This window comes from Mesoplodon densirostris, chromosome 9 (genome assembly GCF_025265405.1).
Source record: "Mesoplodon densirostris isolate mMesDen1 chromosome 9, mMesDen1 primary haplotype, whole genome shotgun sequence".
NCBI lineage: Eukaryota > Metazoa > Chordata > Mammalia > Artiodactyla > Ziphiidae > Mesoplodon > Mesoplodon densirostris.
Genome location: NC_082669.1, coordinates 38,047,779 through 38,060,907, shown reverse-complemented (window position 1 = coordinate 38,060,907; position 13,129 = coordinate 38,047,779). Strand labels below are relative to the sequence as shown.

At 33.5% G+C, this 13,129-nt stretch overlaps 1 protein-coding gene across 4 annotated transcripts in view; it reads right to left on the bottom strand.

Moving 5' to 3' along the window:
• Window positions 1–257: 257 nt before the first annotated feature.
• Window positions 258–13,129, bottom strand: part of HYCC1 (hyccin PI4KA lipid kinase complex subunit 1) — a 94,827-nt gene continuing 81,955 nt past the window's right edge. For 2 of the 4 annotated variants that reach the window (XM_060108293.1, XM_060108294.1), the window contains one exon: window positions 258–4,654. In XM_060108293.1, coding sequence (XP_059964276.1) covers window positions 4,080–4,654 — 575 coding nt within the window. In that variant the 3' untranslated portion in view covers window positions 258–4,079. Of the gene's footprint in view, window positions 4,655–5,451; window positions 5,748–13,129 lie in introns of all 4 variants that reach the window. The other 2 variants (XM_060108296.1, XM_060108295.1) reach the window with 2 other exon arrangements.

The following is a 13,129-nucleotide window of genomic DNA, read 5'->3' as shown; positions in this document are numbered from 1 at the left end:
GAGAAAATAACTGTATGTGAAATAGGACCTTCAGTTTACTAGTAGAAATTTCATATCAAGACATAAGTACTCTAGAACTCTACTATTAAAAAACACAAAAGCATCTTCTAAAACGTTCACTGCTAATCTCTTTAGGTATGCACAAGTTACAAAATACAGAAGACAACATATTTCTGTTCTCTGATGAAGAATTTAACAATATTAAATATAAATGTGAATAACTCAAAGTATTGAGTATAATTTTACTAAGCAATTAATCTAAAAGTATAAATTCATGCTAATTAAAGGACTAGAGAGTTTATTTTTTATTCCAAGATTGGGAAGACACTATTATACATTAACTTCTATCTACAATGATTAATTAAAGTACCCATCAAATTATTCTTTTTTTAAATGGCTTTTTAAAAAATATTTTTTCAGTTACGTTATTTAACATATATATTTCCTTGATGTGCTTCCCTTTAACAAAGTGTAGACTTATTGTGCCTATAGACTTAAACGTTAAATAGCCTTACTTTAAATATATGCTGAAAATTAGGTCTCAGGGTGTATTTTTCTTTACAATTTAAATTTAAAGGTTTCAACACTTTAATTTTATTCTTCCAAAATAGACAAAATCTCTTAAAAATGGGATCATTTTTCATCCATTTTGGTTTAAAATTTTTATTTCCCTTTATTTTAACTTATTGTCTTTAAAAGTTAATAACTTTTATAATTATTATTGAATAATGTTTGCTAAGCAGTTACTTCATAATTGAAAAGAGCAATGAAATATTGCTTTTTCAAAACACACTGAAATCATTTAAGGACTGAGAATTTCTACTCTTCAAATCTACAGAGCTGCCTTTAAAAGTTCCACGGTGGTATAATAAGGAATTCCAGGGTGCTCACCTGCCCTGGGACACTCCCCTGAAGTCTTTGTTTCTCTCTGCACTTGGATTCTAAAACGGAAAAGCTGGCACCCAGCTTCGCTAGAATATCCCAGATAGTCGCGTATCTGAAGAGTGAGAGCTTGGGTAATTTCAAGAATCTTTTAGAGGTTTAAAATGTGGAATGGAACTACAATGTCTGCACAGATCCTCTGAGCTATGGGGTGCAAGGCCCCAGTTTTGTGCAGAATCCTCCTTGTGGTAAAATGTATTACTCTGGATATACAGAAGGTCTGTGACCAAATGGTCACATCAGCATCTTCTTAAGAAAATGACCTACAAAAGCCACTCCAACTTTCAAATTTGGAAAAGTGAATGGGACAAGAAGAGTAGGGATAATTACCATTGTTACCACAGTTAGCATTACCCAGTATTAATAACTGCTATAAAAAATTTCAAATGTATAATCTTTATTTGAAATAGTATCAAAGGTACTACGAAAGAATTTTACGGTTAACATAACTCCACATTCCAGAAAATCAACTGGGATAAGCTACTTGAAGCAAAAATTCAGAACCACTCCTTTGAGTAAGCCTTCAGGGTTTTTAAAAGAAAAAACACATGCAGATTTGTTGTGCATTGTGTAAAAGGGTGGTACCCCTTTCATACTTAAAATTGTAGGCATCTACAGCTCTGATTCCATTTTCAAATAATAGAAGAATATAAAATGTTAACATTTTTATTGTAAAAATAAATGAGATTCATTAAAAATTTAGAATTAGGGGACTTAAGTCAGTTGACACTTAAAAAATTAATTAGCTTTAAAAACAATGAAGATTATAATGATCTAGTATCCAACATATTTGATCTAGGGCTGTGAGACCACTGAGAATTCTAAATATTAGGTAAGTGATTTGTTTGCACTTTGATACTGTCTTCTCAAACTTTAATGTACATAATAATCACCTGAGATCTTATTAAAAGGCAGATTATGATTCAGTAGATCTAAGGTGGCTCTGAAATTCTGCATTTTTAACAAGATGGCAGGTAATGCCAATGTTCCTTACTGGTCCTCAGACCACAATGATTTATAACAGCAATGATCTAGAATAGTAACAAAATGAGGTTCCATTACAACAGCTGAACATTAAAATCTGATCTCTTATTTGTGCCAGCTAATGTTTCCTCAAACTTATTCTATAATGTTTCCTAAGCACCTTAACTTGCCTCCAATGCCAATCTTTTAAATTAGTTCTTAAGACTATTATTAATATTGTTAGTAGCTATGCCTAGGGGAAATTCTTTGTTAAAGAATTACAAAAAGACAATAGGAAATTCACAGTAATTGTACACAGGATTTAAATTGTAGACAGGATTTCTATTAAGTTAATACTTTATCAACTTTCACTGTCTGGTTGCTTTGCTTTTTTTTTTTTTTCCCTACAATGTATGCCAATAGATCTTATTCCATTTCTATCACTGGCACTAAAAAAATCAAATTCACTTACATTAAAAACCATATTTTATTCAGGGTTACTGAATAAAAACTAGTTCATGCTTTTTGAAGAATTGGATTTAAAACGATAGCCAAAGCAGTTATGGTCAAAACTGCATTCATAGTGAAAATGCTTTAGCAGTCTTCAACACATAACAAATTTTTCACATATTTGAGCTCTGCATAAGCAGGTACAAGAGGAAAACTAGCATTTTCTCTGTGTGACCACAGCTAAAGACTGTGAATAAGGAAACTACTGTGTACTAACCACTAACAAGGGGACAGCTCCCTACATCTTCCTCCCCAGTCAACTTATTCTGTCATCCTCAACCCTGCTTTCTCTCTCTCTTACCCTAGATTATTACTTAAGTATACTTGGTTTATAAGGAACCTCAACCATAGCTGAAATGACCACCACTAGCAAACATCAAATTTTTACATCCATCTGGACGTCACCTGACTCTCTATAGCTACATACAAGTTTGTTTAGCTTCTGCCATATTGCCTTTTTATTTTTATTTTTTGGTTGGGAGCAACTACATTGATTATTCTTTCTATCATAACAAGAACATTTCAAATAGGCCTGTTCACAAAACAGGAAACACATTTAATATTTTTCACACTTAAAATTTTAAATTTAAGAACACAAACATATATAACCCTAAATTAGTTAATATATAAATGTCCTTTGTCCATATTTCACTATTTTTATTTTCTTTCAACGATATTTTATAGATGAAAAATTTACCTAATTTCCTTCATTGGTAGACAAACAATTCAATATGGTAAACACTGGTATCTTGAGAGATGGGTTGCAAAATTCAATGATTTCCAGAAAGTCTTCAATGATGTGTGCTCTGAATTGTGGGAATCCAAACTAAGTAGGATTTCCGAAGTCCAGCAGCAGGGTAAGTCAGTTTTATGGCCTATTACATCTTAGGAACTGAAAGGGATCTTCACCTGCTAAATCCAGATCAAACACTTCAAAACAGCACATCTACTAGCAATCTGATTTCTGTTATAAAAATGTTCCAAAGATAACAATGGAAACCCCTCTTCCCATCCCCTGGAATCATATAATATTTTAGGTTACGGAGTTACCAGGCATTTTCCAGTGCTTTATATAAATTGTTCTACTAATCTTAAAGATGATCTGGTTACAAACATTTTTAGCAGGCACTTTTCATACATATCATTTTTGTTTTTTCACATGCCTGTTTTTCAGACTGGCTCGCTAAACAGCCAGCTGTAGAATTCCTGGAGTTGTACCGCAGCCTCATCCTTGAAAAAACTGTTCTCATGCAAGGAGATTCCCTTTTACACTGAAGGTCAAACATACAGCTACCAAAACAGGAGTCATTAAAGAAAAAGACTCATAACCTCTCATGAGCTGTAACCAAACTGATCAGACAACCTGCCAAAATGTATTGTCACACTGACAATCTCAGGGCAACAGAAACAAATAAGAAAGTAAGAAGGAAAAAAAAAAAAGACTCAAGCCAAGGGGAAAACACACAACCAAGAAATAACAAAACCATATTTCAACTTACTGTAACCTAGACATTATTCCCTTCATAAAGTCAAGGTAGCCTTCAGAATTTAAGACATCAGGGCTCCTGTCAGGAACAGGGATGAAAAGACGACCCTGGGAACTTTCATGAAGAGGCAAAGTCATATTTTCTGATTCACTGGTTACGTGAGAAAACTCTTAGAGATTAATCTGTGGACAAAGTAATGCTAATACTAGGAGGTCTCTGCTGACCTGTTGGATGCTTCACTGGAAGTTCAGTCCTTTCAGAAACGTAAATAAGCGTTTCTTCTTGCAGACTACAAGCAGAAAACCTGTTGGTATCTGTCCCAGTCCCACAGCCAACAGCAGATGGTGGGTTATACGGGACTGTGACACCACTAACTTGTTCAAAGGATTTACTGAACACGGTCGCAGCGGTCTTAGCCAAACCACGGCTACTAGGTTTAGGCAGAGATTGGCTGGTTGTTAATGTAAGTCTCTTCAAGGAGAGAAGCTCGAGATTCTCACTTTGGGCTCTCTGAGTTTGTTTTCGAGCAAAGTGATCTTTGCAAGACTCCCCTGCAGTTTCTTTTTCTTTTCCTCCAGTTTTGTTTCCTCCTGACCGTCTCTGAGTCTTTCCTACACTTGCCTTGTTACTACAATTTTGACTACTGTTTGATAAACCCGACTGGCTGGTACTAGACGCAGCCCTGGAATAAAATCCCTCGTCAACTTCAGATATCTCCATCAGTTCTTCTTGACCTGTTAATTCTGTATTTCCTAAACAAAGAAATAACAAAGATTAATTAACATTAAGCATTTTAAGTAATTGTTTTTTCATGATTCATACCAAATCAACTATACTTTAAATACATTCAATTTTAGCATAATATGTAAAGCAAAAGATTATAGACCAAAATCAAAGGATAATCAAAACATTCTATAAAATGTCAACAATAGTTCATTATAATTAAATAAGAGTAATTTAGAGTGTATTAAACGAAAAGCATGCCATAAACCACACCCCACTGTGTTTTTAGAAAAAGTTCTCTTACTGTTCATGCAAAAGATCAGAAACAATTAGGAAAAATACCACACAGTAAAACTAGAGGTAAACTCTCCCCCAGTAGCAAAGCAGTGTAAAATCAATGATCATACAAAGGAACTTTTTAAAAAATGGTATTAAAATGTTTCAAAGATTTTTTTAAAGGTTGCACTACACATTCTAGATTATTTTACTAAGAGAAAAATATACAGACCATTAGTATCACAAGCTCAAACTTGTTAAAATTCTTTATACGTTCTCCTTCATATCAAAGATGGCAAAAATACAAAGATAAAAAAGTAATTTTAAATCTCAAAACATAAGCAGAAAATTATTTTGGAAGCAATTTTCTGCCTCATTTTCATAACTGTTTACTCAGAGAGCAGAGCTATGACTATTCCAAAGAGCATTAAGAGTCATTGAGAAACTGTGGTACATAATTCATGCATTTTGATTAGGTGGCATGCAAAATTTTTGTGACTGTGCAACTGTTGCTTAAAACATGCAGCAGTGACCCTTTGCCATGAGATACCTTGGAGTGCAGTTATAAAGTGCTCTGCTAAAACTGCACTCTGCCAGGTGAGTTTATTCCATCCTCCATCATTTTTCTTACAGATTTTTGTCTCCTGATCTCTGGCAAGCCTTTGCTCTCAGTTCTAGGATCTGTGGTTGTTTCCTGTACACCCTGTATATGCTGAGCATCAATCTCTCCTAGTGTTCTGCCTTTTTCCCCATTCCCGGTCCTCTCTCCGGCCACATTTGTGACACTAATCTCAGGAATGACAAGGATGCCCAATTCAGTAGTATCATTATTGTTGTCAGGTTGCTCTAGAATTGAAGATGATAAGACAAAATGATGGCTGAAAACAAAACAAAATAAAAATGCAAAACAAGAAAAGCAAAATGATCCAAAACAAAAATTGGACGAGTGAATGTTAGGTGTTAAGCCAAATATTTGCACTGTAGAAATTCCCATAATTTACCATACTCTGACAGCACTGGAGACAATGGGGTCATGTTCTTTAATTTCAAATGACAATGACAAAACTCAGAGCATCAATTAATGTTCTGTATTTTTTCACACACATATTTGATGTGGACTATGAAACAGAAATTTTTTTATAGTTTAAAATAGAATTTCTATTATTTTTAAGATAATATTGTGACCACTTGAACTTATGTCAAGCTTTAGGCAAATTTTCAAGGATTTATAGCCAAAACTCTAGCTCTTCTTAACATGAGGAACCAAGCCACTTAGGAATTCCCCTTGCACAATTTTTTTATTAGATTACACTGAGACTGCCTTAATAAACCATGATATTAGAAAAATGCTTATGCACTTATATCATGGTTAGTAATGCTACAGGTATAGTTTTTGTTTCACATACCAATCATCTTGTATATTAGTAAATATTAATGTGGCTGTGACATAATTAAACAGTCTATTCCTTCAGACTCATACTAATTCCATAAATTTGGGCTAATTTGTAACCGTTCATTACTAAACTGGAGAAAAATAAAAATGGATTTGGAAAAACAAATTGGCTATTGGTCCTTTATTCTGAAAATGGTCATTTGGAATCAAAACAAAGGAATGAAACTCCTAACGAGTTAATACTTGTAGACATTTTATTGTGTCTCAAATCACAAAGCCATGGTTTATTTAAAGTTGTCAAGGAAATATCCGTAACAGATGGGGAAAAAATAACATGAATATGTCTACCATGGACCAGTAATGAAAGTTAAAGTTCAAAACACCATAAGACTATGTAAAACAGTATATACTCTTTTAAAATGTAGAACACAAATCTGTGTGAGGAACGTTACCCACTATTTTCAAATATTTTTCATTTCAAGGTCTCCTGAATGGTGCTACAACATGTGAAACAGTAATAGGCAAAACACTGGCGGCCAGAACCATATATTCCTGTGGGTGCCTACTTTGCTGTGCATCTTTAAGTACTACGAATGCCTGGCTCTCACCCTAGACATTCTGATTTAAACAGTATGAGGTATGACCTGGGCACTGGGATTTTTAAAAGTTCCCACATGACCAATGTGCAGCAAAGTTTAGGAACCACTGCTCTATTCTGATTCTTTCAAATTTTGAAAACTTAAAATGAAAGTTATTATGGATGCTCTGGGTACTCCATACCCAGCAGCAATACGCACCTCCAAAGGTCCTCCAAGCTTCATATTGCCCTGTGCTGGTAGGCCAATGCGCTGGTATATTAATTTCCCAATTACCTAGCGCTTCATAAACCTTTTTTTTTTTAATTGGGGTATAGTTGCTTTACAATGTTGTGTTAGTTTCTGCTGTACAACAAAGTGAATCAGCTCTATGTATACATATATCCCCTCCCTCTTGGACCTCTTTCCCACCACACCCCCCCCATCCCACCCACCTAGGTCAAAAGAGAGCACTGAGCGGAGCTCCCTGCACTATATAGCAGGTTCCCACTAGCTATCTGTTTTACACATGGCAGTGTGTATATGTCAATCCCAATCCCCCAGTTCATCCCACACCTCCTCCCCCACTGCATGTCCACACGTCCATCCTCTACATCTGTGTCTCTATTCCTGCCCTGCAAATAGGTTCATCTGTACCATTTTTCTAGATTCCACATATATGCATTAATATACAATATTTGTTTTTCTCTGACTTACTTCACTCTGTACAACAGACTCTAGATCCATCCATGTCTTTTGACTGAATACACTCTAAATGAAATTTTTATTTCCTAGACAGACCAAAGCATGTTGGTGAGGCAGTATCACATTGCTGCTTCTGCTTCCCTAATAGAGGTTTAATGAGACTAAGAAGTTCCAAACAAGCCCATTCCCCATTGCTAATAGTTGTCTTCAATGTGAGGGCAAGTGACACAACATTGTAAAGCAACTATACTCCAATAAAAATTAATTTAAAAAAAACAAAAACAAAGTGAGGGCAAGTAAAGTCTAACTGAGGTAAATGCCAGAGGCCACTGCAACTGAGAGTAAAATCAGCATGGCACTGTTGGTGACAACCAACAATTGTCCATTTACACTGTAGAAGCAGTTTCACAAAAGATCTATTAACGGGATCATTAGTCCAAAATAGTTATAAACTGTTGAAATTATCCAGACATAACAAAGCCAATGATTACTAAAATTTAACAAAAATTTAAAAGATAAGCATAAGTAGCCTAACAGAATAGAAAACAATCTACACATTGGTTGGCACTAAATAATTTTCTTGAGAGTGTTCACATATATTATTCAATTATATTCTCAGAATAATGTGTTAGTGCACCTCTGAAGCAGGCAATTTGACTCCCATTGACAAGGAAACTGAAGTTCAGAAAGAGCTAAAACAACTATTGTATGGGGGATCTAAACAGTAAAACATACTATAAATTCTAACTCTTCAATTCATTAAAGTCAATTTGAGTTAAATATTCTCTGATAGAGATTTTTCAATTACATTTAACTTACTTGCTTAGATTCCTGGTCATTTCATAGAAAGCAAATAAATTACTTGGCTGAACACAGAGCAAGAGCAAATAAATCTCTAAGAAAACCTAAATAAGTCATAACTCTCAAGGTTAATTTATTTTTTTAATTGGGTTTATTTTTTAAAAGATGTCAATGAAATTAAAATGGTGCTGCAATGTGAAAATTTAGAATTTTGCAGGAAAAACTAGAAAATGACAAGAATATTATATAAAAGAGCAATAGGCAATTGGATTGCTAATCACATTCACTGGGATAATGGTAAAGATCTGCAGCCCAAGAAAAAATAACATTAATATTTTTAATCATGAAATTAACTGGCATGTGGAAAAACAAGATATGTTTTTCCACAAGCAAAAATCTTTAATTCATTTATGTATGTTATCACTCAAAAATGGTAAAAACCACAAAACTTTTAAACTGCTTATTAAAGTAAATTCATAGAAAGAAAAACATGTAATTTTGCACAGAGCTAGAAAGAAAAGAAATATAATTCTCAGGAAAATTACAGGATAAAGAAAGATAATTACATAACAAACATCTGTTATGTTATCTTGCTCTCTATTATTTCTCCAACTTCTTCCCCTATATAATTCTGTGACCCAATCCCCCCACACACAACTTCTTATTGGTCTTACTATTCTCTAGGCCTGGAATGCTCTTCCCCACATAGCTACATGGCTCATCTCCTTACTTCCTTCAGGTCTTTTCTCAAAACCTTCTCAGTGAAGTCCTCCCTGATCATCCCATCAAGTTTCAATATTCCCCATATTTCATATGCCCTCTTCCCTACTTTGTTTCTTTTTCTTCTTAGCACTTCATTACTTTCTAACCTACAAGTATTTATCTTGTCTACTAGATGTGAGTTCCATGAGGTCAGGGATTTTTATCTGGTTACTGCTGTATACCTAGTTCCTAGGAAAGTAGATTGCATTAAGTACGTGCCTAATAAACATTTGTTTGATAAGTTGAATGAATCTCCAGTTATGAGGTGAAATTATTAAAATAAATAAAGTTGAAAGACCATAAAGAAGGAATGAGAAAGGTAAGCTGGGAATGTGTTACTTGACTTGATAAAATGAAAAAATAATGTATAGCATAAAAGAAATTTTAGGGACTTCCCTGGTGGTCGAGTGGTTAAAACTCTGCACTTCCAGTGCAGGGGGTGCAGGTTCAACCCCTGGTCGGGAAACTAAGATCCCACGTGACAGGTTGCGTGGCCAAAATAAAAAAAATTTTTAGATGGCAAAGAAAAGCAAAGGCTTTTTGTTTTAGAAAAGTGTAGTAGCTGCCTCTAAATGTAGGTTTAGTAAAATGCTTATTAACATCAGAAAGACTTTTCATTTTTAAATCTATAGTTCTTTTATTATGTTATCCAGATGATAAGAAGAGAAAGTTATTCTTTCTTTAAAAAGACCATTTTAAGGGAATATAAATGAATAAGAAAATAGAATCTGCTTAAAAGCCCAGAACTTAAAATTTTATGCAAAATGTGTCATGATTGTTCTATACCTATAAAAAAACAGTATTTACATTTGACTTCAAATAATTTGAAAAGTTCAAAGAAGATCCAAAGAGAAACTTCTCAGACAATATTTTATTTGTATAACCTCTATAAATAGGTAATATTCTCTCCATGTATAGATATGAGGAGAGTTAAAGAATACTTTTAATAGACATTTCCAAATTGGTTCTCAAAGGCACTCAAATCATTTCTCCCTACAAAATTTCTTCTGGCTTTGAAGGAGAAAAAAAAGAAAGGTGAAACAAATTGCAAATATCATTAAAACTGATCATGAAAAGTTGTGATTTCTCTCATATGTAATTTTATAATCCCAAATATCTATTCCATTATGTCACTCATGAAACTCTTTATCCTAGCTTTAGCTTCTATTTTTTCACAGCTGCCCTACTTACTAAAAGCGACAATTTAAATAACGGAACAATTTATTATTCACAGAATTTACACAACTCTGTACTCAGACTGATTCATAAGTCTAAAGGAATCTGGAAAAAAAAAAAGACAATCAAGGTGAATCAAAAAAAAAAAAAAAAGAAAGGAACCTGGTTATGACCTAAGGCACTTGCAAATTCATTTGCAAAATCACTAAAATAAGCTAACATTAAAAAAAATTAATCTGTATCATAAAATTTTGACATTAATTATGAAAAGTATTTTAGAGTAGAACCCAGAAGAAAGTCATACATATTCCTTTACAATTTATAAGATATATTTTAAATGTCATAAAATACCTGAACAATTTCATATTACCCAGTTTAATGTTTACAATTCATTCTATTCAATGGAAGACAAATGTTTTCTATATTCATTAAGCTATTCATTGCAGTGTTATCCATAATAGCAAAAAGTTAGAAACAAATTATTTAGCATATTAAGGAAATGGTTAAGTAAATGCTGGAATATAAACTCAATGTGGTATTATGTAGCCATTAAAATAATGGGACTTACTAGGAGAACTTGGGAAAATGTTTAACAGTGTTAACAAAAGCACAGTATGTAAAAAAAAATTAATTAGAGAATAACTATGAAAAGTACATATACGTATGGAAAAAAAAACTGTAAAATGGTAACTCTTTAAGTACTGGGATTATAAGTGAATATTCCTCTACCCAGTTTACTATCATGTTGTTGCACTGTTTTTCAATAAAATAAGGAAAAAATAAGCAAATTGCTCAGTCTATATTATAAATTTATCATTTATTCACTTATTTATGCATTCAACTATTTCTTGAGCACCTATTATGTGCTAGACATTGTTTTAGACTCTGGGGATACAATGGCCAACCAGACAGACAAAGACACTGCCCTCACAGAACTTATATTGTAGTATGGGAACTAAGTAAACAAGAGAATTTTAGATAGTGGAAAATGCAATGAAGAAAAGAATAATGGGAAAGAGTAAGCAGGGTAGTGGGGAGAAAGTCTACTTTAGATGGGTGGTCTGGGAAAACTTCTTTGAGGAAAAGATATTTGAACTGAGATCTGAATGATGAAAAAGCACTGGCTACACAACAATGTGGAGGAAGAGAGTTCAAGCTGTCACTTATTAATAATTCAAATCTCAGCTCAAATATCCCCACTTCCTAGTACAAAGTCCCTAAGGCAGAAATGGCTTAGAACGTCGAAGGGTTAGAAGGAAAGGTGAGAGTGGTCTTCAGATGAGGTCACAGTGGTAGGTAAGACATCACCAGGGCCACCTATGCCATAGTACAGAGCTCAGACTTTGTTCTGATTGCAATAGGCAGCCATTGACAAATACACAGATAAATTATTTGGGTACTTCATTAGCATTCTTTATCAATAGAAGTCACATCTATATAACACAAAATATTGAGCACGAAGTGTGTCCTGGGTTAGAAAGAACAGCACTGTAACAGTCCACAGCCTGGGCCAGTAATTTGCAAGGCAGATTAGAGTAAAGTAAAGCTGCCATAGAAACACAGAATAAGGTCCTGGCAGTTAAGGGCTGCACTCTGAGCAAGAACATGAATTACTAAGATTTAGTAATATTAATCCTGAAGCCAGAAGCAGAATTCCCAGGTAAGAAAAGAGGGGCCTGGGTCACAAAGAAAAAACACAGTCTGGACAAGAACAATTTATTTACGGACACACTGGTTAGGAAATATTACCAGATTCCTTAAGTAAGAACAGGCAAGTCTTTAACTTGTGTATATAGTAAATGACACAATTCTCCTTATCGAGGTAAATTCAATTACTTGCAATAACTTCTGCCATCTTTATTAAGTCTCAAGTATAAAAAAAAATCTCTTTGAGAACTGCCAACACTGCTGCTGGATCAGGTGAATCCTCCATGATTAAAGATCCTTATGACCAGAAAGACCAAAAACAGGCAAGCAACATCTACTAAAAAACTATCTATAAAAGCTTATTTCTTCCTCTGTGTGCATTGTACAACAAATGCTCCTTAAAAGGTTGGGGGAAGGGTAAAGCTCAATAATAAATAACAATAAATAATAAGTTCCTTAACTACAGCCAGAATTATATAAGGCATCCTTAGTAAAAAAAAAAAAAAAAAAAAAAAAATGTAGAACACGGTCATTTACAAACAACTGTTTTTGCCTCATAAAACCAATAATTTTAACTATCTTGCTTCTCTGTAGAGAAAATTACTTTATTTTATCTAGAAATAAACTAAGATTTTTTGTTTGCTTCTAAAGTTGGCCAGCATTCTTAAGACTATTGTCTTCCTCTTTAAGCCTAATGTTCACATGTGTCAATTGTATTTTAGCTCTCTGGTCAATATGTCCTTTTTCTCTGTGTCACCCAATATTTTCTAATATATTATTTTGTCTTCCATGAGTAAAAGGTCAATATCAAAAATGTCAGTTAAAATTCATGTAATGCTAAGTTTGGTCAGAAGGAAATGCTTATTTTTGGTTCTAATGTTTTATCATCTATATTGGAAAAAGAAAATTTGTTCCTCAAACAGCATTTTAGAATCTAAAAATAATGGAGCTTCTCAAAATGATAACAACTTTTAAAATAAAAACATAAGCATTATAAATTTCTAATTGCACATGTAGAATTCCAATAGCCAATTCTTTAAAGTTTGCTACTTTTGAGTTTAAAATTACCATTTCTTCATTTTTCAAAATGCTTTTATAACTATCAGCAATTTTGTTTTTCCTCAAATGCTTTACTTATAAAGTCATAAAATCTGATTCACAAAATAAAT